Source organism: Panthera leo, chromosome C1 (assembly GCF_018350215.1).
Source record: "Panthera leo isolate Ple1 chromosome C1, P.leo_Ple1_pat1.1, whole genome shotgun sequence".
Lineage (NCBI taxonomy): Eukaryota > Metazoa > Chordata > Mammalia > Carnivora > Felidae > Panthera > Panthera leo.
This window is the reverse complement of record NC_056686.1, coordinates 99,616,174-99,643,021: the sequence shown is the minus strand read 5'-3', so window position 1 is coordinate 99,643,021 and position 26,848 is coordinate 99,616,174. Positions and strand designations below refer to the sequence as shown.

At 45.0% G+C, this 26,848-nt stretch overlaps 1 protein-coding gene and 1 pseudogene across 6 annotated transcripts in view; one reads left to right on the top strand and one right to left on the bottom strand.

The window, feature by feature from the left end:
• TTF2 (transcription termination factor 2) overlaps positions 1-26,848 on the bottom strand; it is a 41,447-nt gene that overhangs the window by 8,484 nt on the left and 6,115 nt on the right. For all 6 annotated transcript variants that reach the window (XM_042953585.1, XM_042953586.1, XM_042953587.1 and 3 more), the window contains 15 exons: positions 19,448-19,514; positions 17,632-18,591; positions 16,953-17,067; positions 16,427-16,609; positions 14,788-14,915; positions 13,505-13,586; positions 11,110-11,229; positions 9,593-9,743; positions 7,460-7,568; positions 4,975-5,159; positions 3,852-4,005; positions 3,494-3,585; positions 2,546-2,631; positions 1,797-1,933; positions 667-837 (listed from right to left, as the gene is read on the bottom strand). In XM_042953585.1, the coding sequence (XP_042809519.1) occupies positions 667-837; positions 1,797-1,933; positions 2,546-2,631; positions 3,494-3,585; positions 3,852-4,005; positions 4,975-5,159; positions 7,460-7,568; positions 9,593-9,743; positions 11,110-11,229; positions 13,505-13,586; positions 14,788-14,915; positions 16,427-16,609; positions 16,953-17,067; positions 17,632-18,591; positions 19,448-19,514 (2,740 nt within the window). The remainder of the gene's footprint in view (positions 1-666; positions 838-1,796; positions 1,934-2,545; positions 2,632-3,493; positions 3,586-3,851; positions 4,006-4,974; positions 5,160-7,459; positions 7,569-9,592; positions 9,744-11,109; positions 11,230-13,504; positions 13,587-14,787; positions 14,916-16,426; positions 16,610-16,952; positions 17,068-17,631; positions 18,592-19,447; positions 19,515-26,848) is intronic.
• Positions 24,148-24,484, top strand: LOC122228528 (annotated as a pseudogene).

The following is a 26,848-nucleotide window of genomic DNA, read 5'->3' as shown; positions in this document are numbered from 1 at the left end:
ACTATTATTATTTTTAAAGCCTTGGAAGAGAGGCCGAGGCTGGGAATGGCAGCTTTGACAGCAGCCACGAGGGAGACTCGCTCCACTCTCGGGGTGCACAACCTCATGGTGAATGCCCCAAGCCAGCCAGCAGAAAGGCAGGACTCAGGTTACAGCACACCTCAGCCTCCCTCTACCGGAACGCTTCAGCCTTAGGAAGCTTTCATGAAAACGGAACAAAAACGACTAACCAAGATAGAAGGCTATTTAGGAGATAACACAAGACGGATGCCTTTCAGCAAGCCCAAGCAACTGGCGCTCAGATGGATTACAGCGGTCTCCAGGGTCAACCCTTTGTGGTTGTCCCTTAAAGCTTTCCCGAAACAAACTGTTGGCTCACTTAGGCCCCACCACTGGCGTAAACCTGAGAGGTAGCCTTCCCACGATCCGTGACTGAAAATCTGCCTTGCTGCTGCAGCTGGCCCAGGTCACCCTCTGAAAGCCTAGTTTTACTCGTGAAATAGAGTCAGAATTTAAGACTAGAGGCGGAGCCACGCCAGCTAAAATCTAACAGTTCTACCCCTGAAATGCAAGAGCTGTACGTGTGTGAACCAACATGCCCCTCGCACACATGAACCTGCACGAGGAATCCCAGTTTCTCTACCAGAACAGAGGTGACCAAAGTACCTTGCTGCTTGCTCTTGTGTTCTCAAAGATCTCCGCCTTGAAACATTCACCATTAAGGGAAATGATGGGAGAAGGCTCCGCGTCACAGAGTTCGGACAACGTCAAGGCACTGAGCTGCTCTTCCAGAGAAAGGACCAGGCCCTCGCTTTTCAGTTCTGCCGGATCCAGGGCCTGAGAAGAATACAGGAGACGGGAATTGGTGGTGCATAGTCGAGGCAGCGAGACAGGTTATTTGCCAAGGCAGTGATGACCATCTAACATTTCACACAGCCAACTGTCTTCTAATTCATCATCAGTGTCTCCTCAGAGAAACCCTGATCAGAATGCAGTGTTGCAAGTTTGTTCACCAGATTAAACATAAATCAAATGATGGCACTTCTCAGAGAAATGATGCCAGATTCCACGACCATTCTGTTTTCCCCAGCGGAAGCAGTACAGTTAATTAAGCTGTTGTCATCAAAACACATTACTACAGCTCCTCAGAAAGAATAACACTCATCTTAATTATGGATGTGCCTCTATCAGATGTGAGGGCCACTTTTCCAATTGTATAAATACTCGAGTTTTCACAACTAGCCTTAAAAGCCCCAATACCACCAGAAGGCAGAAAAGACTAGCAGCTAAATTGGCTTTATGACATCCTCAAATACCAAAGCATTCATGGATGGTTTTCACAAAATGACATTTTCCATTCTAAAATAAGGTTTATTTACAAAAAGAACAGTAAAAGCTGTCTCACGGGGCGCCTGGGTGGCTTGGTCAGTTAAGCGCCTGACTCTTGATTTGGGCTCAGGTTGTGATCTCTGGGTTCGTGAGTTTGAGCCCTGCACCATGCAAAGCGCTGACAGTGCAGAGCCTGCTTGGGGTGTTCTCTCTCTCTGCCCCTCCCCTGTTTGTGCTGTCAAAATAAATAAACTTAAAAAAAAAAAAACAAACCTGTTCTCAATACTAGGGGAATCATCTCAAAATCGGTGAAAAGTAAAATAAGTAAGACTTCTCTTTTCTGCCCCACCAAAACCCAGAAGCACCCCAAAAAGCCATTTCCCTTGATCCAGTGGCTGGACCCGGCACAGAAGAAATGGACTTCTCTGGCAGCCACTCTGGGGATGCACGCAAAGGGCTTTTCTTACCGATGTCAGCAGAGAAAGGTGACAGCAACATTGGCGGAGTCTCAGCAGCTGTGTCAACAGTACGTGGGGGGTGCCAGACCGCTGTGAGTCCGCGGCCGCAGAGGCTCCAGGCCCGCCGGACCCAAACTCCCGAGCCACTTCCACAAAGGAAAACAAGCCACAAGAAACAGTGCAGGATTTAAAGCACAAATATGGGGAGGAATCGCCAACTCAAGGAGGCCATTGTGAACTTCTCTGATATGAGATTCGGTAACACGGCTGTAACTGACTTCCCTACCAATTAAGCCAAATGAAACACGGGTTTTCTTTGCAGACCTACTTGCATTTTAATAAAGCGGATTTCAAAAGTAACTGAAAAGAAGTTTACATCACCGGGCCTGGTGCATGGAGATCAGCTTGGGTTGGCTTGGTTTGAGGTTCCTAGCTAAGATCGACTCTCTCAGATCAAGAATTCATAGTGGCGCCTGGGGGCTTAGTCGGTTAAGGGTCCGACTTCGGCTCAGGTCACGATCTTGTGGTTCGTGGGTTTGAGCCTCTCATCAGGCTCTGTGCTGACAGCTTAGAGCCTGGAGCCTGCTTTGGATTCTGTCTCCCTCTCTCTCTCTGCCCCTCCCTCGCTCCCGCTGTCTCTCTCTCTCTCAAAAATAAATGAACATTAAAAAAAAGGAAAAAAAAAGGATTCATAATGTCCCGTCTCTAAATCCACATTTTCATTTCTTGTATGTATTTATGAGGGTCCCACTGCTTACCTTTACTGAATGGATTATCAGGGCTTCTTCCAGACTGGTTGCCTCCACTTTCGTGCCCTGCTTTGAGGTAGGATTGCAGAGCTGACCTGCCTCAGATCGAAAGAGAAAATGGACATATAATGTTTGCTATGACCAAAGACATTTACAATGGTCACTGCTTAACTATGCTTGCAGTAGGACCCTGCAAACTTATAAAGGGGAGATCTGTTAGAATAAAGCCAGGCTCATGGCAAGTACTGGCCAAAGGTAATGAAAACTAATTGTTTTAAAAGCCAAATCATTTTTTAAATGATTGATAAGGGTTAATAAACACATTAATATTATAGAACATTATGCTTAATGATAACTTACTACTAACTTACAACACATTAATGTAACACTAACATTAATTAGCATTAGTTTATGTTTATTAATAAATAGTATAATACTACATGCGTTTACAAAGAAAAAAACATATTCACACTGGAAATGAGAGGTACCCAGAGGGAGAGAGTAAATCTGGAATTTAGGGAAGGACAAGAGTTTTAGAGACAGCATAAAGAAGAGACGACAAGGATTACAGAGCAGTTTCTTTAAGTCCGATCAGATGCTGATCAGGTCAAAGGTCAAAGGGATGTTCTTTCCCAATACGGCCCCATAGGACCAGATAGAACTGATGTACAGTGACCACACTGTAGGGCTTCTATGCAAGGAAGAAGCCCTTGCATAGGCTTCTAGTGCCTATGAAGAACATAGTGTGTATATGAGACAGAGGAGAGTCGGGGAGTGGGTGGTGAGAGAAAAAGGGAGAAAAAACAAACAAACAGGAGGAACACAGATATCCAAACTCATTGATAATAGCATAAATGCAGTTTGAGGAATCCTGTATTCCTCAAGCCTGGACTCACTCCCAAGCAGGGACAGGAATAACACAACAACAAATGTGAGGTGCTTCCTCACTGCACACACCTGGATCTTGCCAAAAGGACACTGTAAACATTCTCTTCCTCTTCAGAGAGCTTTAATCGGTGCACCTGAAATTTCCGCTGGGGCAGCATCACCTGGAGGAGGAGAAAGCAGCCAGTGAAGTCAGACAAATGACCTGAGCATTACAGAGTAAATCCCCACAGTGGACACTGGAAACCTAGTCAAAGCCTGGCCAGCACTTCCCCCTGTCCTAAATCAGGACTGCTGTGGGGCCCCCTCACAGGAAGACGGGACACTCAGAGACCCCCAGGAGCAAAGCCGATGGCTGGTCAAGCCAAGGCAGGGATACGGATACCCCCCTTCCCTGGCCTCGCCCAGGGACGCGTGAAAGTAAGATTACCAAGGGCTTGCCGGTGGGGTCCAGCTGGTCTTTTGTTCTCCTCAGCAAAAGGCTCTTGGTTAAAATACTTAACCGTTCTCCTCCTTTCTTTGAACCATTGTCAACCTGGCTCTTCCACAGTCGGATATCATCAAATGGTGAGCAACGGAGAAATCTGTTTTTGTTGGGGAAGAAGACAGAGAGTAGGAAGGAAGTATTGAAGGATAGTTCAAGGAGGAGAAAAGGGTCCAAGGAAACACATTAAGATGAGAAACAAATCAGGGGCGCCTGAGTGGCTCAGTCGGTTAAGCGTCTGACTTCAGCTCAGGTCATGATCTCATGGTCCATGAGTTCGAGCCCTGCATCAGGCTCTGTGCTGACCGCTCAGAGCCTGGAGCCTATTTCAGATTCTGTGTCTCCCTCTTCTCTGACCCTACCTCGTTCATGCTCTATCTCTCTCTGTCTCAAAAATAAAAAAATAAAACGTTAAAAAAAAAAAAAAAGATGAGAAACAAATCAGATTTTCTGTTACACCTGTCATTCAATCATTTTTAACAGTGAATTTCATAGCAAAGCTCTGCCAGACATATCAAAAGGATCCAAGTCAGTAATAAAACCACATTATAAAATGTGAATTTTCCCATTAACATTGTCCGTATTGCTACAGCAAAACACGCAATCAGTAGATAGAATTTATTCCTAAAGCTTCAAAGGTTGACAGAGAAATTTCCTATCCTCTTGCAGGCGGACTTGAATTAAAGCAAGTACTTTAAAATCAGTATTCTTTTCTGTTTGCGTCGAATAAAATAGTAGGCCTGACCCTAGGACATATGCTTTAAAGTGGAAAAAGCCCAGAACATTCACCGGACTGAAGAAAGAGGGTTTTGTTTCCTTTCATTTTAATCCGTCCTGTATTTTTTCACACACAGGGGCTGGATGTCATCAAAGTCTTGTACCTGCCAATCAATCAACTGGTTATTTTCTCATGGATATTAATTCTTTTGTCCTTTAAAGGTTGTCAGGTTTGCCGTCTGCTATCCGAGATAATCTGGCACACTCTGGAACTTTATCATGAGATATGAAACAAGTATGAAGGGTTATTGACACGGTTCACACTGACATAATCCTGGAGAGTTTTACTCACTTCAGCAGTGAATACATGTCCAACAAGGTGTTCTGAATGGGGGTTCCGGTGACAGCCCAACGGGCATGGGCCTCTAGCTTGCACACAGCTGTGGAAGTCTGCACTCGGGGGTTCCTAACACAGTGAGCTTCATCCAATATGATTCGAGCCCAGACTATTCGAAGCAAAGGTGTTTTTGCTATCTCCTGGAAGAAACCCAAGTGAAATCCATCAACTGTATGGGAGAATGTACATGTCTTCAAGAAGTTAAGGGAAAATATGAAAAAGTATGGAGGATCCATTCTTACCTTCAAGTTTGAGGGCTTAAATCAGGTATACTGAAATAAGAATTGAGCTGAAGAAACCAAAAGTGGAAACTCTTAATGGGCAGAAATAAACAAGTCAACTTGAGAGCCCCCAACTTTCGGTTTAAGATGCTTAGTAGTAAAATGTTTTAACTTAAGTTCATTTTATCCTTTCTACCCACTTCTGAGCAATGGCCATGGGTCAGGACTACACTAGGTGTCAAGCCTGGAAATTCACTCACTCAATAACATATTGACCAGATTTATAAAAATTCACTAGAACTGTACTGATGGGTCTACTTTTATGCGTAAGATATGAAATCAGACTTAAAGGACAGTTCCTAGCCTCAAGGAGCTCACAATTTGGCAGGGAAGAAAATCAGGCATCCAGATTAGCATGATGTTTATATATTAAGTCCCGCTGGGTAATTCAATACACGCCGGAAAAATCTACTCAGTCCGGCTCACTGCTACATCCCTAATACCTGAAACACCATCTAGCACATAGTAGATCCTTAACGTTCGCTGAATGTGCAGAGTGCTATGACGTAAGTAAGCACAAGGTCTAGGAGAGGCATTTAATCAGAGGATTAAAGAACTCTCAAAGCAGGTATAACTAACTAACTAACTAACTAACTAACTAACTAACTAACCTAGAAAAGGAACAGAGGCAAAGCATTCCACTCGGAGGGAGAACAGCATGACAGCGCAGGGCAGGTGTCCGCCCCTTGGTACAAGTGAGCATGAGGCGCAGGGGGTGGGAGACGAGGGACGTGCAAGTTCAAGTTCCTACAAGGTCTACCGCGTCCTGCAACGGGACTACGGTTTGATCCTGAAAGCAATGAGGAGCCGCTGGAGAACCTCAAACATTAATTACCAGCAAGAAGTCAAGAGTTGTTCTGACTGGAGAAGCATTCTAGAGATTAGCCCGAATATGGCTAGGTTAGTTCTTGGAACAGCACAATATTTTCAGGAGAAAAAAAGCCCCACGGTAACTACGCAATAAAGCCTCTGTGCTATATAACTGGGACTACTTGGCCATCCTAGCAAACATTCAGGGTTTTTTGTCTGGTTATCGTTTAGCTTCTGGCCCTTTTGTAGCCTTATTATTTGCAACCTCTTTTCCTGGGAGGTGGAGAGGCAGTTGTTAATGGCTTAATACAAAAATACTTGTACTAAAATACTGGTCTTCACATTGAATATAAAAAATACCCCAGGGTGCTTGGGTAGCTGTTGGTTAAGTGTCCGACTCTTTAAAACAAAATTTTTTTTACTATTTATTTTTGAGACAGAGAAAGAGCATGAGAGGGGGAGGGGCAGAGAAAGAGGGAGACAGAATCCAAAGCAGCTCCAGGCTCTGAGCTGCACAGAGCCTGATGTGGGGCTTGATCCTGAAACCACAAGATCATGACCTGAGCCGAAGTTGGGACGCTTAACTGACCGAGCCACCCAGACACCCCAAGCGTCCAACTCTTGATCTCAACTCGGGTCTTGGTCTCAGGGTCATGAGTTCAAGCCCCACATTCAGCTCTGCACTGGATGTGAAGCCTACTTAAAAAAAAAAAAAAAAAAAAAAAAAAAAAAAAAAAAAATATATATATATATATATATATATATACATATATATATATATATATATATATATCGGGACACCTGGGTGGCTCAGCCAATTGAGCATCCGACTTTGGCTCAGGTCGTGGTCTCACAGTTGGTGAGTTTGAGCCCCACGTCAGGCTCTGTGCTGACGGCTTAGAGCCTGGAGCCTGCTTCACATTCTGTGTCTCCCCGTCTCTCGGCTCCTCCCCTGCTCATGCTCTGTCTCTCAATAATAAATAAATGTTAAAAAAAATGTTTTTTAAATTTATTTAAAAATAAAAAGAGTATATACTCCGAAGACTCTAAAAATTGCAAGTGGGGCTTCCCATATTCATGTGATGAGTACCATTACAACTATAATGTAGTTACCATTATTAGTTTAAGAAAGTAACTAAATACTGTGCCAAACCTCAACCTTTACTACTGATGAGTTTGTCTGAAATAAAAGAGAAGGAACAGAGGGAAGGACTCTTTGGTTTCCGCAGGTGGAATGTTTAGGCCATTCCTGCCCTCCCAGGAAGGTACCTTTCCTTACTCTGATGCTGCGGAAAGACTCCAGTTAAGTGAGGTGTGGCTCCAGTTTCCCTGGCGGCTCCCAGACTCACCTTCTCCGCGCTGGGGTTTGCACCCGGGATCACTCCCTCTTGTTTCTGTGTGGGAATTTCCTTGGTCAGAAGGTTATAGGTGGTGATCACGATGTCATATGTAGACAGTCTGCAGAGATATAACACAGAGTAAGCAGTAAACAATCCCTCCGTGACTGACAAAACAGGCGGGGATGACTCGTTTATAAAAAATGCGAGTGGCTGCAAGGACAGTCAGCAGAATTCGTTAACTCATGTCCGTAATCCACACACACATGGTTTGGGAGGGGTAAACTTTACTCACGAGGCTTCCTTAGCTCTGACATCCGGTCATTTTTATAGCCTGCTCACTATTACTAAACAGCCTCCCTGTTCCCATCCCACGAGTCAGAAAGAAAAACCTCTGGCTAGCATCATATTAAGCTTGATACAATCTGGCAATAACAGAAGCTGCGTAGGATTGAGAATTAACATTTAGTAATGATTTGACCTAGACTGACACTGAAGTCTCAGGGAGGTAAGAAACTCTCAAAGCATTGTTCATCTATAGCTGATCTTTCGTCTTATGATTCTATAACGGATTTCTGAAAACCCATTAACCCAGCTTTGACATTTGGGTACAAAAATACATGCTGTAAGCTTGGAGTTTACCTCTCCTGTACTCTACACGTAAAGATTCTTTTTTTTTTTTTTTTTTTTTTTTTTTTAATTTATTTTTGGGACAGAGAGAGACAGAGCATGAACGGATGAACGGGGGAGGGGCAGAGAGAGAGGGAGACACAGAATCGGAAACAAGCTCCAGGCTCCGAGCCATCAGCCCAGAGCCTGACGCGGGGCTCGAACTCACGGACCGCGAGATCGTGACCTGGCTGAAGTCGGACGCTTAACCGACTGCGCCACCCAGGCGCCCCTACACGTAAAGATTCTTACCAAAAGGTACAAATCTTTTTTCCAACAAAACGTAATATTGTGCACCTAGGCGAATGTCCATAAATGCTTCTGATAAAAATGATATGCCTAATTCAGAGGGAGTGCAGTCTACACATTGCCTTAGTCTCACACAGAGAGGAAGAATTAAGAATGATTCCAAACTGTCAACTAGCGCGTTCGGAACACCAAACCAGATATGCTCAAAGCGCAAATCAAGTGAGGTGTAATTTATTTCTAATAAATATCTGGAACAAAGGCCACTGACAGCACTCTGCTGGAGAAGGCACGCAGGCCTGTCACTGCTGCCCTGATACTTTTCATCCGCTGAGGCGACCCTCACTCATGAGAGTAGGTGTATTGTAAGACTGAAGGCCCCCAATTGTGCAACTCACTGTTCTTTAGGAGGTCAAATTTCTAGTATTAGAGGTTGGGGAGACTATTCGGAGGCAGAAACAACTCTGTTCATGACTAGATAGCAAGTATTCAACCCAGACCATCACATCACAATTAGGAACAAAAAATTCCTTTAGAGGCTCCTGGCTGGCTCGGTCGGTGGAGCATGTGACTCTTGACCCTGGGCTTGTAAGTTCAAGCCCCACGTTGGATGTAGAGATTACTTAAAGTCTTACCAAAAAATAATTCCTTGAAAACCAAAAGCAAAGATTAGGACTAAAATGACCATATGGGGAAGGATTTTCATGCCTCCTTCCTGATCATCTCCCTTCAGGAATTTGGTTAGGTCTCACCCTTAACTCTTGAGTCTAAAACTTCTTAGATGGTTCATATGTGAAAAAGAGCACCAGTCTGTATCATACAATCCTTAATAGTCTATCAGAATGCTCTGTAAGACTGGGCTGACTGGGCTGGCTGCATGTGCATGAACAGAAGAACGTGAAGCTGGACTCAGATATTCAACAATCGTGAGTGACTGTGGCAGATCCTGTTGTTCCAGAGGAAATGCTGCTGCTCCCTGGCTGACAACTCAGACACCTCAGGCTACCTCATATGGCAGCTCCTGTTGAGGACGGGGACGAGGATACAGCAAAAAGAACAACCTGCATCTCTTCTCACAGGTGAAGGATGCTGGGTTGACAACAGTGCCCTTGGTCTTCACAAATCACCAGCCCTGATTAAATGAAAGCCCAGGGAGAGCGGGGAAGGCCAACAGGCCCCTTCAGCCAAGATGCCGAGGGCTCACACCAACTGCCGTATTTCCACACTTACACTTTTGCACGTTGTTCCCGGTTGGGCCCATGATAGAGACAGACTCTTAGTGTGTTGCTGCCCACACGTTTCATCACCTCGTTTTTCCAATGATGGATCAGGGAAGCAGGACAGATGATCAGCGTTCCATGGGAAGTGAACTCAGAGGAGTCTTGAGGGGGGAAAAAAATCAGCACCTCGTTACGCTCATTCAACCGTCTTTGATTCCTGGAAGGCATTTCCTCTTTTTCTTGACTTTCATTCTTTCAATCAATATTTAAAAAAAAAAAAATTTTTTTTTTAATGTTTATTTATTTTTGAGACAGAGAGAGACAGAGCATGAACAGGGAAGGGTCAGAGAGAGAGGGAGACACAGAATCTGAAACAGGCTCCAGGCTCCGAGCTGTCAGCACAGAGCCCGACGCGGGGCTCGAACCCACGGACCGCGAGATCATGACCTGGGCCGAAGTCGGATGCTCAACTGACAGAGCCACCCAGGCGCCCCTCAATCAATATTTTTAACAAACTGCTGCTCTTACTTCCACGCACAGGGTACCACAGAATGGGAAATAAAAGAGGTGATCTGTCAACTCAAAACACGTATATGTTTTCCCCTATACAAATGTCAGACAGACAGAGGCTGAGGAGGGAGAGGAAAGTACAGTACGTGGCCTCAGTCTAGAAAAAACAATATGCTTCCACAGTGGCGAGGAGGCAGAGGTAGGATCATTTCCTATCTTGTCCCAAGTAGATTTGTCACAGGAGAGTATTATTTTCTGTGAAAAGTGTAATTTAATTACATTCACATTATAATGTAAGTACAAAACCCCTCAGAAAAGCCAAGATTGCTTTGGAATGGGTTAGTGATGGAGTATTTGTACCATTGCCCACACCCCCATCTCTTTGCATGAACCCAGGGGCACAGGACCCGGCTGCGACCGTGTTCATTAGAGGCCCTGCAAATGGACGGTAGATTTATAACAGTCCTACCAACTGACCCACCAACTGTCTTGGTGGATGTTAGCAACTTACACGTGATGTGGTGATGCCAATATGTTACATGTAGGACCTTTAATGCACTTGCACATTTTACTTTCAAACAGAGGTTGAGATAAGGTAGAAATTGTCTAGAAATTGGAAACTTCTGGAATTTCGGAACACTTGGAAAACAGCTTCTGCTATGGTGGCTACAATCTGAGGTTGTGACAGACCTTCCTTAAGAAGACAATATATTAACTAATTTGTACCTAACCTATGGTTATGTCCTCAACATTAACAGAAATAATCATCAGAGCCCTTCCAGAGCCTTGGCTCTCTATAAAACTTTTTCTAATTACAGGTCAAGCTAAGTTTATAGCAAAAGGAGAAATGATCACTTGTAATTAAGCAGATCTAGCATCAGAAATGATGGCACAGGAATGAGTCTAACACTAGTTTTCCAATAGATGAATTAAATATGACCAAACGTGTTCTTTCAGAGCTTAAAAATGTCTACTCTTAAAAACGTCCACTTAGGAAGTAACAGGCTATTTGTATACCATCTTTGGAAAGCCAGGTCAATGCCATGTTTTTGTCTTCTTCTTTGTTTTTCTCCCGATTCTTCTGGGTCAGGATGAGTGCAATCATTGTCAGAGTTTTTCCTAATCCCATATCATCCGCTGGAAAACAACAAAAATCGGACAGTCCATTACTTAGGGCAAAGCATCACCTCCACTTGAAGAGAGAAGCCACTGGCAGACCTTAGCCCTTGCTGTGCTGTCAGTGTGGATCTAGGTCCTTTCCAAGCCTGACAAATCCTTCACCTTGCGTTTGAAGATGAACCCTAGCTCTTGCTGTTTACTATCTAGATCAAAGGCATTTGCCGTGACTTTTGCAAAACTTAGAATTTAGGACTTAGATTTTATTCTAGTCTGCATGCTGAAATGTTACTTAACAGATGCATACGTGGACATCTATCTCAGTTTGGTGGTATTGCCTGGTCTTTTTAATTTCTTACTCCGCCAAAGCAAAAGGATCCAGTAGGTGGAGTTCGTCCAAAACAGTCCTTCTCCATTCCCTTCATTTATTCATCAAAGAGCACCATAAATGAACATTTCTTGGGTGGTATCATTGTGCCAGTCACTGAACTTACCTAATTTATTGTTTGTACCCTATAGAATATTCTCATCCTCACCTGAACAGTTTCAATAAGCATTCTGACATAAGCAGAAGTAAAATGTCACAGCATGGGTTCTGGTTCGCATTCTGACCCTGCTACCATGCAGACAGACTTAGCACCACACATCTGACCCCCATCCCGGGAAAGGCCCGCTGACAAGGTCGGCCCTGGGCTGGCGTGTGGGAACACGAATTCAAGCAGGGTTCTCACCGTTCCCAGACCTTGTAAGAGTGGCTCACTGTGCCTAAACTGTGCCCACATGATGTGGTTTATGCTGCACAGCTGCTTTCCTTCTGGGAGTCTGGAATTTCAGGACCCAACAGGCCGGAAGCTGCCATTGTGGCCAGTTCCTAGCAAACACCTGGGGCCCAAACTTCCCTGCTTGGTAACATCTTACATGTGTCATCACAGCTCAGCCTGTGTGACTTCACTGGGAAAGGTTTCTGGAAGCTTGCACCTGGTATCCCCTGAGCTTTGCCCCATGTGCCTTTTTCCTTTGCTGACTTCGATTTCTAGCAAATCAAAATCAATTTAATTAATTAATTAACTTATTTAAAGTTTGTTTTATTCTGACAGAGACAGAGAGTGGGGAGGGGCAGAGAGAGAGAGGGAGAGAGAGAGAGAGAATCTCATCAGCGCGGAGCCTGATGCGGGACTCGATCTCACAAGCCTATGAGATCATGACCTGAGCCGAAATCAAGAGTCGGACACTAAACCGACTGAACCACCCAGGCGCCCCTACTTTTTTTATTTTGTAACAAATCACAGCCATGAGTATGACCACATGCTGTGCATCCTCCTAGCAAATCATCGAACCTTGAGGATCCCCAACACGGCCACTTACTAGCCATCATGGCCGTCTGTCATGTTTTCTAGAAGCTGAACCCCTTGGAAAATTTTAGTTTGAGGAGTCTCCAAAGCAGAGCCTGGAAAACTTACTTTCTAAGGTCCCCTGCACCTAAGGCCCTGGCAGCGTGACCTGGCTCTGGAGATCACATGCACTCAACTCACATAAGATTTCAACTCAGATGTAAGCAACGTGAGAAATGAGGTTCCTTGTGACATCCTTTCTGCAGGAAAGGGTGGGGATAGGAGTCTCCGACTCTAGGGTGGCAATGCTCTCCTCTGGTGCTTGAGCAAAGCAGCCATGACAGTTTCCACAGGACACTGAGTTTATTACTTGGCTTTGGCCATGCTCCTAGATATCTGGTCTCCAGCCTGGCTCTCCACATCTCCCAGACATTCTCTGTGCCACCAGAGAATGAACTCTCCTTCTGCTTAATGAGCCACAGTCAGCTTCTACTGGGTGCCACCACGACCTCACCTCTTGAGTATGTTGCTTTTCCCACCCTGCCCCTCAGTTTCTTCATCTGTAAACAGGGGGCATCATAGTGCCCACCCCAGAGCTGGTGACAGGGTCAAATGAGGCGGCATCTCTGGGTGACTCAGTTGGTTAGGTGTCCAACTCTCGACTTCAGCTCAGGTCATGATCTCATTGTTGTGAGACTGAGCTCCACACTGGGCTCTGTGCTCAGTGTGGAGTCTGCTCAAGATTCTCTCTCTCCATCTGCCCCTTTCTGGCTCACATGTGCTCTTGTGAAAGGGAAGAGGGGGAGGAGGGGGAGGAGAGGGAGGAGGGGGAGGAGGGGGAGGAGGGGGAGGAGGGGGAGGAGGGGGAGGAGGGGGAGGAGGGGGAGGAGGGGGAGGAGAAGAGAGGAGAGGAGAGAAAAAAATTACAAAACATATGTCGACTCTTATCATAATGTCAGACTTACCCAGAATTCCTCCATGTGGCTTCTGACTTTCCCGCCATAGTAACCAGGCCAATGCCTGCTTCTGGTGCAGTAGCAAAGGGACCTAATAGAGGTAAGAATCAAAAGCTGAGTATAAATTCCTCATGAGGGGCTGGATCCTGACTACATGGACTCCATGCTCTCCAATTCTCGTGTCTAGAAGTGATCCTCCCAATATCCTAGCTGTCACGGGGCTGCTCACTGATCCTCGGATGTCCCCGAGTCCGCCTCTGACCTAGGGGGACCATATGTCCTGGTGTGCCTGGGACAGACTTGCACCACCAGCCAGCATGTCTATCAAGAGCGTCTATCAAGAGCGTCCCCTACCGGAGAGTCTTGGTGTGTCTGCTTTGATCACCAGGCAGTTTCTATTGCTTGCTGCCAAGACCTCTGACTGGCCACCTTCCTTTCACTGACGAAGCCATTTCGATGGCTCTTCCTTATTTTCCTTTAAACGTGAGTCTCCACTCTGTAGGCAATGTCCCAATCTACACTGTGAGTCCTAAATTTCAACAGCCCTGTGACTGACACCCCCTTCCAGTCTTTTCTCACTCCACTTTATCCTGTGCTCCGCCACAACAACAATCTTCAGAAAACGCCTCGCTCAAAATTCTACAGTGATTCCGTCATTTCTCTTGAGCTGCTTCCCTATGCCAGGCTGCATGGCCAGGGCCGCCCCGCTCAGTAGCGCCACCTGCTGCCCTCGCTCTTCACTTGTTAATAATCGAGCCCCGTATCTCCTCTCTGACGGAGGCTTCGGCTTCTACCCTCTCGGTAATCTTTAGCCTGCAACTTCTTTAAGGCACGGAATAGGCAGGCAACGAAGAGTTCTTTACCTAGAGTGACTTCTCCCTTATTTTGATTCCTCTGTATGCTGCATACTGTCTGCGGTCCCTTACAATGCACACGGTACCTCTGTTCTTGCATCATTTTCTGGCTGGCTTATATCTGTTGCATATGCACTCCCCCCAGCTAGTTCCCTAAGAGCGCAATTCCTTCGCATCCTTCCTTCGCAATTCCTTCGTGGCACCCAGTGAAGCTCCGTAAACGGATCTTTTACTGCTATAGACTTCTATAATTTTATGGCTTTAGGGAAAAAAAACTATTTTTTTTTTCCCTCACTGCTTAGCAGGAGGAGAAAATACAAGAGAAGCCGCGGAAGTATTATCCGTAGGAAAGATCCACCAGGACAGCACTCTGCCGGGCAGAGACCCAGGGTCTGTGGGTGCAGGGACACTCCGCGCCAGGAATCTTCCCCAGCTCACCTTCAGCCCGGGGGGATCCTCTGCCAAAGCTGTCTCGGCAGGCCGCGACTCCAGTGACTGATGTAGCTCGTCAATGGCTTTACTTATGATTTTCCACACTGCGTGAGGGCCATCTGGTTTGGGAGGGCCTGGGGACAAACAGGCGTTCACTCAAGGTGTCACAAGTATTTCACCCTGGCAATTCGTGGTTCGCCAGATAATCAATCTGCACGGACTACAGATTCTTGCCTCTCGATTTTCCTGGCCTCCCAGGCCCCTCGATCCCCATTTTCTGTCTGTTTAATTACACATTCTATTAAAGGGCAAAATAACAGAAAGGATAATAAAGAGGTAACTTGTAATGTTTTGGATGTGTTTCTTTTTCCCCCCAGCTTCGGAGAGGTGGCAGAGGAAAAAATAGTGCCATTGTTATTTCAGGAAGAAAAGATCCTCGGTGCTGGACAAAGAAGGGAAGTCAGCAACAGGGAAGGCCGAGCTAGTGGAAGTCTGTGGATATTAATTCGGGCAGAGGGGGAGACAGCCCGACATGCGTGTCACTCGCTGACCGCCCTGAGCCAGGCGGTATTAGCTCCCTCGTCCCACAGGGAACAGCTAGACACGCACCTCAGCTGTTTGCAGTGTCAGGGATGAGGTGTCCCAAATATGGTTTCTAGATAAACAGCAAGCAATTAACCATCTAAACGTTACAATATTTTTAATGTTTACAATATTTTTAAACATTACAATATTTTTAAACGATAAACCATTTTAATGGAGTGCTTTTCAAAACGTATTATATACTTTCTCACCTTAAGACTCTAACATAATTTCGTTTTTGTCCAGGTGACTCAGTCACCATCATGCTCACTGAATGATGCTCTCACAGCAGTGCTCTCAGCCAGGACTGTCCTGCTACTCAAACACACGCATTTTCCGTTCCCTCTTAGACAAGCCTCAGCTCGTCTGGCACCAAGCCTATTTCTTACCCTCTGTTAACTACTGCTCCTCGACTTTCTCCCCTTCCTTCCTCTTTCTGCTTCCTTGCTTCTCTCCTTTTCTCTTTCTGTCCCTCTAGAGGTCCTCAGCTGGGAGAAAACTGGCCTTGGCTTTTCCAGTCGCTGCCAGCCCACCTAACCAGTGAGCTCATCAGGTCCCAACTCCTGATCCACAAACCAACCCATCTTAGGACATATCTGAGGCTCTACTGGCATCGTTATTTGCGGTTACTTCTGAATCACTGATTTCTGGAAAGTTTAGGACAGAAGCACTAATTTAAATAGGGTGGCACTGCTCTCGGTGGCTCTTTGGTCATCAGCTTGACTCACGTCGCTCCTCTCCCCTGCCATAACACGCACACAGGAGTGCAAATGTACCCGCTGGTCTGCCTACCTCATGGTGGCGTGGGTTTGAGTTTTCACTTACATTTACCAGATGATTCCCATGTGCCGGCCACTGCGTTGACCGATCAAGGCCCGTGAACAAGGCAGGCCCAGAAATCTAAACATTGTGGAAACCCGGCGAGCACCACAGTCTTTATTATAGGGGCAATTCACAATTCCAGAATGGCTTCTCTCTTCACGTGGTCACAGAGACACCTGCTAGGCAGCATTGAACTTGGAGGTGTAGCAATTCACAGCAGGGCCAGGCCCTTGGATCTTACCTCCATAGCACCAGCTGGATCCCCCAGCAGCTAGTGGGCAGACGGCCTTCAGTCCTTGAGAACCCAGAGGCTGCAGTCCCTGATCCTGCAGGGGTGGGGGAGGTACCAAGCGAGGGAGGTCAGCGGCAGTTTTGGTGAGGTTTCTCTGCTGTGGTACTTGAGTGTCACTCTTCTCATTAGCGTCTGTTCAAAAACAAAACAAGGAAAGAACAGGCTACAGTTGAGGAAAGCAAAGGAATTATCTGTGTGGGAGGAGGTCAGGAGAGGGTGGGACCACTTCTATTCCCATGAGCCGGGAAGACCTCAAGGGCACAGCATTGAAAGTCTCTTAACCAATGGGAACGAGCAGAGTCCACAGGCAATGCAGGAAGTTTTTCTAAATCACAAGTGTAATTCTGAAAAGCTCAGAAGTAGATCATCAAAAGGAGCGGTGAATCAATCAGTGTCTTCTTTATCAAAAGGGCTTCTCGAATGTCTCTTGTAAAGTTCACGCAAACCCTGAGTTCTGGGGTGCAGCCCATCTCACCTGGCTCTGGGGAGAGGGCAAGAGCTCCCAGGGCTTCCTCCAACTCCCGGATCTGCTTAAGCAACTTCTGACCCTTGTCTGGAAGAGCCTGGAGGTTCACGGATTTCAGTGTGCTCTGAAAAACACCTCCTGTAAGATCCTCTCTTCTCCAGTTGTTAGAAAAACAGTTTCAAATTAAAGTAGCCTAAAATGTGAAAACTGAAATTATGGTCCATTAAGTGTATGTGTGAAAACCATGGTTTTTTTTGTTTTTTGGGGGCTTTTGTTTTTTTTAAACCCAGCTGATCTACTGACCCTGAAAATACAAGCCTAGCCAAAGACAAACTAACCACCTGCAAAACCTTTGTCATATTAACCTATCCGACTGGTTTGCGGCCCACAGAAAGCAATGCTCTGACCTTAGAAACAAAGCACACGGGTGGCATCTGGGTGCTGCAGTCGGTTAAGCGTCTCCTAAATCTCAGCTAAGGTCATGATCTCAGTTTATGAGTTTGAGCCCCACATCAAGTTCTGTGCTGATGGCATGGAGCCTGCTTGGGAGTCTGTCTCTCCTTCTCTCTGCCCCTCCCCCGCTAAGCAGGTGCGCACGTGCTCTCTCTCTCTCTCTCAAAATAATAAACTTAAAAAAAATTTTTTTAGACAAAAACAAAAATAAAGCACACGGCAGGTCAGCAGTTACCTTCTTTTGTTTCAGTTGTGTTGTGAGGTACACACGTTGGGCTGCCGGGTCTGAAGGTTCTACCTTCTTGGAAACTCCTGAGGCGACAGATGTGTTTCTTTGCACGCTCTGACCAGGGAATGAAAGGCGGTTCTCATTCTGTGAGTCCAGAGTCAAGTCAAAGAGCAAGGGAGACTTCGGGGAAACAGCAGTACCTTGCCCACGGTCACCATGGCTGGAGCCCGCTTCTGGGCCCTCTCCCAGGGGGCGCGCCACAGCAGCTGGTGCGCACTGTGCAGACGGTCCTTGTGGGGCAGGCACATCCCGAGGCTCCGAGTGCTGATTGGACTGCGTGCTTGGGTCACCCCCTGCCTTTGCTTCTCTAGGCTCCCGGCTCTTGGAGTGCTCTTTGTTGAGGTGGCCCCCTGTCTGGGGCTTGATTGTTGGGTTCTGACCATGAGTAATTCCAGGCAAAGGCTTGGGTTCCTTTTCCCTCAGAGGCTCTGATGTTTTTTGGACATGATGACTCTCAACATTTGATTTCTCCTGAAGAGATCCGGATGGTTTTCTCAGCTCATCGCCGTGGCCCTGTTTGGATTCAACCCCAGAAAGGTCTCTTCTGTGCGTCCCTTTGCTCTCCTTTGCTTCACACTGAAACTCTTTCTCCACTCCATGCTTCTCTTGACCTGCAGCTTGTTTTTTCTTTATCTCCAGGCCAGAGGAGAGATCTTTCTTCATCCAGCAGTTGGATTCAGCCTTCCATTCCTTCTTTTGATCCAAGAACACATCTCCTTTTTCCTTTTGATTCTTGTCAGCCATCTTTTTCTCACCTTCGCCTTTGGTGAACTGTTTCCAGAGAGACGGTTCTTGATTCTTGTCAAGTACCTTGAACGGGTTTCTCTGCTGGTTGGAAGGATAATGAAGTGGCTCAGAGGCGCTCTCACACTTGTGGGTTACAGGATGTTCTTTGGAACCGGGCTCCTAAAAGACAAAATAATCTTCATATAAAACACCAATGCAAGCTTTCTATCTAGAATGCCATCCCCCCCCCCCCACCCCCAGAGGAAATGGAAACAGTAGTCCAGTATTTCTGAACATTCCTGGGACCATTTCTGCCTCTAGGAAAGACCATGTGCCTAACTCAGAGAGTATTAGTTTCTGAACAGAACTTCCAACACTCGGTTCCTTCTCTGATCATGACCACTGCTTTCCCAGGCTTCAAGGACAAGCAGTGACCAAATCAAGTGCTTCTGCAATTGTAATAGCCACATTGTATACCTCTCATGAAAAACTATTCTCTTGGATGAACCTATCCCCAAACTTACACAATACCCTCAGCTTGCTTCGAGTCTGGCTTTAGGAAGGTTTCATTGTGCGAATCTAGGGTTACAAGTTCAAGCTACACCTCCACCAATGAAAGTGTGGCTGCCTCCCTGGCCTAGCCCCTCAGGCACCAGGCATCTGTGAGTCTCTCATGTGCCAGGAGCTTATGAATTACACCCCATTTATACCAACATCAAGGAGTCAGCAGTCCATAAAAAGATGCTGAAGTTAGTCAGGTGAATCCAAAATTTTCCCTAGAGAAAACAGTGACTACAATTAAAACCTCGGAAAATATTTAAGTGAAATAGGAGGCAAATCATTAAATCTTCACTATAACCAAATAGTCCTTTGAATTAAAAGACCCGACATGGCCCACGCTGCTTAAAGAAAAGATCTTTCAGGGACAGTATGATGAAGACAAACCAGTTTATACCGGACTTCAAAGTCTTTTCAGGCAACACTGCAGATTAAACAGTCTTAATGAAGCAGGTCTGAAGACAGGAATAATTCCTACCTGCCATGGGATACTTCCGCACCACTGCTTCCCTGCTGCCTTACTTCTAACGCACTGGAAGAACAACCTAGTGAAGTACAAAACACAAATAATCAAGGCTGTGAAAATCCATTAAAACGAGATACATTTAGTTTTCATCCAAGAAAACATCTTGCAACTTCTTGACACCAGTTTTGAAATATGTTTATATTTAAAAATTCTCTACTGCACAGGATCTTCATAAGGGATACGAAGTGAAAGACTAGAGATGTCATGGAAACCAAGACATGTACTGGTTTGTTCTTTTTACTCTGTAAAGGATGACTAAAATGGAAACATGATCAGTGGTGGCTGTTAAAATCAGAAAAAGAGAGACAATCAAATCCCTGACAGGAAACGATAATACCGCCTATAAAGTAAAACAAAATCTAGCCAACCAAAACAAACACGAACTACCCTGGATCTGGCCAAGCCCCTAGATTCAATTATCAATTTACTGGAAACACAGACAACAGACGAATGCACGGATCGAGGCCACAGGGATGTGATCTGTAAAACCTTGACAGGAGGAAATGCTCTGTGACAAACAATTGTATTCTTTCAACAAATAAATGACAAGGGAGGGACAAAACGGAGAGAAAACTTAAGAGACTTAAAAGACATATCAATCAATTGCAACCTGTGAACCTTATTCATTGATTTAAACAAACAAAAACTATTAAAATTAACTACTTGTCATCTATGAAGCGACAGGAAATCTGCACTCCAACTGGTTAAAAAGAAAGAGAGAAAGTCCCTATCTTTTAGAGCTAGATACTGAAACACTTGCAGAAGAAATGTTATCTGGGATCTGTTCCAAAATATGGCGAGAGCTGGAGGGTAGAGTGGGTAGAGTTGGTAACTGCTGAAGTTCACATGCTGCATTATTCTATCTTGCCTACTTTTGTGTATGTTTGCAATCACCCATGAAAAAAAAAAGATCATATTCAGACATACATCCAAATACAAGACCGTTCCTGCACAAGTAAACCCAGCCTTCACACCCACTGCACAGAAATGGCCACGTGACTCCGTTAGCAAGCAAACCACGCATACGCTCTCCAGCCCCCAGATTTTCCATGCATATCTCCCTCCATCCAAAAGATGTCCTCTTTATCCCTATTTGCCCACTGCTTCCCCCATCACCAGCTGTCAAAGTCCTGTATGTCCCTCCATGTTGGCTTCAAGCCATGCCTCCTTCACAGGGTCTTCCCACATTCCCTTCCCTGCTCATCCACTGGGCTGCTTCTGGATTTCTGCTGTATTTAGTTGTATTACACTTGTGTCTGCCTGCCTGCATGACTGTACCTTCAGTGACTGGAAGGCTATAATCCTATATGATCTCTTTATTCCCAACTATGCCTTGCCTTTTGTACAGAATTGTTAAGTATTGCTGAATTAAATAGAACCAACTCATTTTCTCCTTCCCCAAAATGATTCCTCAAAAACATTTAATCTGTTAAATAAGCTCTTTCAAATAGAATTTTACCTAATTGTTCAACTAGGTAATAAACTCACTCAATAAAATGGCCATGGAAAGGAGCCTCTCATGGTACCCCATCTGCCCAGTTCACGTTCCTCCCAAGCATCTGTTCCTATTAGTTTCCTGTTTGCCTCTCCAGAGATTTGTAAATGTATATTCAGATCAACATAAATATATAAATCTTAATTTCCTTTTCCACACAAATGGATAGCCTAGTATACATACTACTAAATACCTTGTTTTTAACAATATCGTCAAGATTCTCCAGAATATATACATAAGGTGTTCCTATTATGTAATACATGTATAATATATATTATATAATATATGTAAGCAATATACAATTTTTACACATAATTTTTCTTTTTTACAACTGCACAGTTTTTACACAGCTGCACAATCTCCCACAATTTAGAGTTCCATTATTCATTTAACTAGAACCCTCTTGATAGTTTGGTTGTTTCCAATTCTTTCCTACTAAAAACAGTATCACAACAAATAACTTTTTACATGTGTCATTTCACATGCGTCTTAATATATCTGTAGGGTAACTATTTCTCACATTGTGTATTAGGGCCTTCTCCATTTTTCTTTATCAATTGGCTTATAGATTTTATTTATTAGCTCTTTTGCTGTTTTCTAACTCATTAAATACAATTTTTACCTACATTAATCCCTTTTTTTCTCCTTTCTTTCGGTCTAATTTCTTGCTCTTCTTCTAACTTCTTAAAATAGTCTTGTGACATACAACAGGAATCGTGACAGTTTGAGTCCTAATTCAAGATGAATCCTGAGCGGGTCTCAATCCCTGACGTCAACACCTCACCTGGACGTATAAGCAAAGATAGGCCCCAAATGGACAGATATTACATAAAAGTCAAGCTAGAAAGAAAACAGGTCCAGAGGTGCCTGGGTGGCTCAGTCAGTTAAGCGTCTGACTTCAGCTCAGATCTCGCAGTTCGTGAGTTCGAGCCCCGCATTGGGCTTTGTGCTGACAGCTCAGAGCCTGGAGCCTGCTTCGGATTCTGTGTCTCCCTCTTTCTCTGTCCATCCCCCGCTTGTGCTCTCTCTCTCTCAAAAATAAATAAACATTAAAAATAATTTTTTTAAAGAAAATAGGTCAGCCCCTCCCATAAAAACTCACAATTTTCCTATTCAAGCTCACAATGAAAAAAAAAATAACAAAAAACCCATACTGGTCTTTTTAGTTTTTCTCACTGAAACAGGATAATTACATAATTGAACTATGTAAAATACATGTATTTTACATGTAAAATACTATGTAAAACACAACTATGTAAAAAAAAACTGTAAAATACAACTATGTAAAAATACATAATTGAACTATGTAATAAAATTTATGAAATGTTCTGAATGCACAAAAATTCAAAGTGTTGGCTACTATTAGGCAGGACCATTACTTATCAACGTGAATCAAGAATAAATTGCTGCTGTGGTTTCAAGTGCATCAAGTACTTGAAATCTTTACTGACAAGAACATTTCATAAATCATATCTATTTTAAAGCCCAAGCCACTGCAGACTTTCAGAAGGGTAGGACTTGGGAGTCCAAAAAGGGGAAAAAAAACAACACACTTACCATGCATCTACTAAGCATTTACTTAGTTCTAGGCATGGTGCTAAAAAAAATGTTTTTCCTTGCATTTTTATTAAAACCTATCTGAATGGGTTTCTCTGTTTTTAGGATAAAAATTTTGTTATGTTTATTAAATTGCAAATCAACAAGGAAAGCAATGGAAATACATTCTCACAGAGAAAGCAAAATTTTTTTTATAAACGTTTATTTTTGAGAGAGAGAGAGAGCGTGCGAGAGAGCGCGCATGCGCGTAAGCAGGGGAGGGGCAGAAGAGAGAGGAGGACAGAGGATCCGAAGCGGGTTCTGTACTGAGAGCAGAGAGCCTGACGTGGGGCTTGAACCCACAAACCCCGAGATCACGACCCGAGCCAAAGTCGGATGCTCAACCGACCGGGCCACCCAGGTGCCCCGAGAAAGCAAATATCGACTCCACTATGAAGAGTGTAATTTCTGCAGTATGTCATTTTCCGAGACATAAGTAATAAGCGATACTGATGAACACAGCCAGAGGAGGCCAGACCTCTTCAATGCCGTCTTCTTCACCAGAAGGCAAATCCCCCCTGGGTGATCGTCCAACCCTGGCTTGCACTGTCAGGCACGTTCACTTCAGCTAGGCTGGGATTCTCTCAAGTCTCCAGAGTCATCCTCCCTTGGTTCAAACCCCAGCCCTACTACATAATTAACTCTGAAACCTCAGATACTTCATTTGGCCGCTCTGCCAGTTTCCTTTTCTGTAAAATGGCCAAAACCAAAACAGTACCTACCTCATATGACCACTGTGAAAACCACGCGCATTAATGCACATAAAGATAAGGTTCAGATCAAAGCCTGACCCGTATTAAGGACTTGTTAAGCAGTAGCAGTCATTAGTTCACTCTCGCTGACCATCTTGCTGTATCCACACTTCTGTTTCTAGCCCCAAACACTGTCTTTTACTCTATCCAAATTTTAAAGGTCATTCAAGGCCAAGCTCATGTCTCAGTTCCCACACTTCCTCAGTAACTTGCACCAGCCTTGAGCCCCTGCTGTAGATCATACTGTCACAGAAGCACCTGCACCTGAACACATCCAATTTCGTGCTGACACACTCAGATCGTGCTGGGCGCCAACCTTCGTGCGTCTGACTCTTACCCCAATGGTGTCAGAGGCCATTAGGAAGACAGGTTCACTTTTTTGTATGCTCCAGCACTGGAAAAACACGAAGCTGGATTTCTACCTCATTCCTTTACATGAAAATTCAAGATGGAACAAAAACATAAGTGTAAAAAAATGAAACTGGAAAGGTTCTGGGGAAAAAAGAGAGAGGAATTTTTTTTTTTTTAATCCTCAAGCGAAGAAGGCTTTTCTCAGTGTGACCTAAAATCCTGGATTTGGTAATTCTGACCACATAAAAGGTTTCTGCTTTGTTTTTTTAAGATTTTAGTTTTCTAAGTAATCTCTACACCCAACGTGGGGCTCGAACTCACCACCCTGAAACTAAGAGTCGCACACTCTACCGACTGAGCCAGCTAGGTGTCCCATCCACAGACCTGGCCAGAAGAAAGTTTTAAACCTCCGGCTGCGGGAGCCAGTGAGGAGCAGCAGCAGGGCTCTGTGCCGCCCCATGGCCGTGGGCCTTGACAAGGGCCATAAGGTGACTTGACTGAGAGAAGCAAGCTGAGGCACAGCCACCGCCGCGGGCACCTCTCTGAGCACATGTTCATATGGAACATGAGGGAGCCTCCCTGAGAGCACATGTCCCTATGGGACATGATCCGAGAGGTGTGGGCTTCACCCCACACAAGGGCATGTCACAGAGCCACTCAAGGTCTCCCAAGGACAAGAGTGCCCTCAAATTCTTCCAGAAAACAGTGGAGACACACATCCATGCCAAGAGGAAGAGAGAGGAGCTGAGCAACGTCCTGGCAGCCAGGAGGAAAGCGGCAGCCAAGAAGGAGTGAACCTCTCCCCTGTGTATGTAATAAGGCCTTTTGGGGCAGGGCGGGGGGGAATTTTAAACTTCCATATGGTAAAAATACCATTAGCGAAATTATAAGACAAAGGCAAAATGGAAAAAAGTGATTGTGACACATATCACAAAGACTAATATTCTTCACACGCGAGGGTTCCTTCAAGTGCACAGCACAGGGCCTGACACTGTACAATGGATGCAACGCACAAGCCGTACTAGCTTCACTGAGTGGGACTGCTCACGGGGTGGTGGGACCAGAGGTCCTTCTTCATGGGCCCGGCTCACATTCAAATTCCTCCCTATCACCCACCCAGATAATCATCACTGGGCCATACCAGCTGTTTGCCCATTTCACCCAATAACCGGCGACACAATGAATTTTTTTTTTTTAAGTAAAAAAAATTTTATTTTTAATCTTTATTTATTTTTGAGAGAGAGACAGACAGACAGAGCGTGAGCGGGGGAGGAGCGGAGAGAGAGGGAGACACAGGATCGGAAGCAGGCTCCAGGCCCCAAGCTGTCAGCACAGAGCCCGACGCGGGGCTCGAACTCACAAACCGTGAGATCACGACCCGAGCCGGAGTCGGACGCTCAACTGACGGAGCCACCCAGGCGCCCCTACAGAAAGAATTTTCTAGACACTCAAAGATTCAATTGTTATTAAAAAATAAAATTTTCTGAACATCCTGCAACAACTAGTTATTTAAAGAACTAAAATTTGTTTTACCTAGATGGAGATAAAAGAATACTTCTAGCTATTTTGATCCTATATCCTTGAGAAGCTAGAAGAGAGGTTGGTGGGGGCGGGGGTGGGCGGCAGGGGAAGGAGGGGAGGAAACAAGAACTCAGGAAGCTCAATGATGTTGTCCAACATTTGTAAATCAAGGTATGCCACGTCATTCAAGGCAAGGCAAGAGTTCTTCCTTCAGGTTCTACTGAGTGACTGTTTATTGCCCATAAACAGAGGGCCGAGGCTGAAGGGCCAGTCAAATGCCGGTTGAGTGGCACCATCTGGTGTTTAAGTAGGAGAACTGCACATAAATGCACCTCCCGGCCAAGGTATCAAAAATGGGCTAAGATCTTACCCTCACCTGGGCTTACACCGCCCCCCCCGCCGCCCCCCCCCCCCCCCCCCCCCGCCATTACTCTGCTGCTCCTGTCTCCTAGCTGGGTTAAGCTTTAAACATACCGCCATTAAGTCAAAATGTAAAGTACTTTAAGTTCTGGAAAAGAAACTTTTCTTTTGAAAACCGGGTTTCAGAAGAAAAGGTTACATTCCCTGAGGTCATTTTTCAGAGTACAGGAGTTCTGGCTAAATGCCCTTTACTGTCTGCTAAGGAAGTCATCAGCCACCGGCTTACGTACTTCTTTTAAAATTTCCAGCCTGTACTACCTACAGGGGTGCTTGGTTTTTGTTTTTTAAGTCTATTTATTTATTTTGAGAGAGAATGTGTGGGAGGGGCAGAGAGAGAAAGAGAGAGACAGAGAGAGAATCCCAAGCAAGTCCAACACCATCAGCATGGAGCCCAACACAGGGCTCGAACCCACAAACTGCAAGACCATGACCTGAGCAAAAACAAGAGTCGGATGCTCAGCTGACTGAGACAACCAGGCGCCCCTGCTTGTTTTTTGTTTTTTAATTTACTGTGTGCTGTATAACTGTATTTTATTGTCCTAAAACAATCTTATAAAACCTCCAGTGAGTAACTCAGTAATAGTGTTCTAGACTTGGCCTAAAAGAAAAACATTAGCATACCTTACTTTTCTATTTTAAAGTAATGATCAACTCTCAGCCTCATCCACCTAGTATGAAGAATGTGAATGGTAAGCTCTCAAAACTCCATCTTTGGTCTAGACCTTTCTTTGCAGCTAGCTGGTCTCACGTATACGTAAGACACAATTAGTCCAAAGCTGTCTGGGTTAGCCACACATCCCAACCTAACAACCATTTACTGAGCACTGACAGTGAGCCAAACGCCAGACTATGTACATCACACATAGGACCTCACTGAATCCTCACAAGCCAGGGGAGTCGGGACTGCCATGATCACTGTTCCTGATGAGGAAACGGGAAAGAAAAGTACATGCTTAAATGCCTACCAAAACACTGTCTTACTGATTTCCTTTCGGCAAGTTTTCTGCAGTCTGGGCGCACCTAACTCCACCGCCAATGCCTCAATCCAAGCACACCTTTCACTTAGAGACTAAAGTCGATGCAGCTAGAAATCAGCCAGACCTAGGTCTGAATCCCAGCAATGCCACTTCACAACCATGGGACATCAGATTCCTTTTCTAACCTCCCTAAATGTTGGTGGTCTCATCCACCTACCACAGAAGATTCTATGGTAGGAAG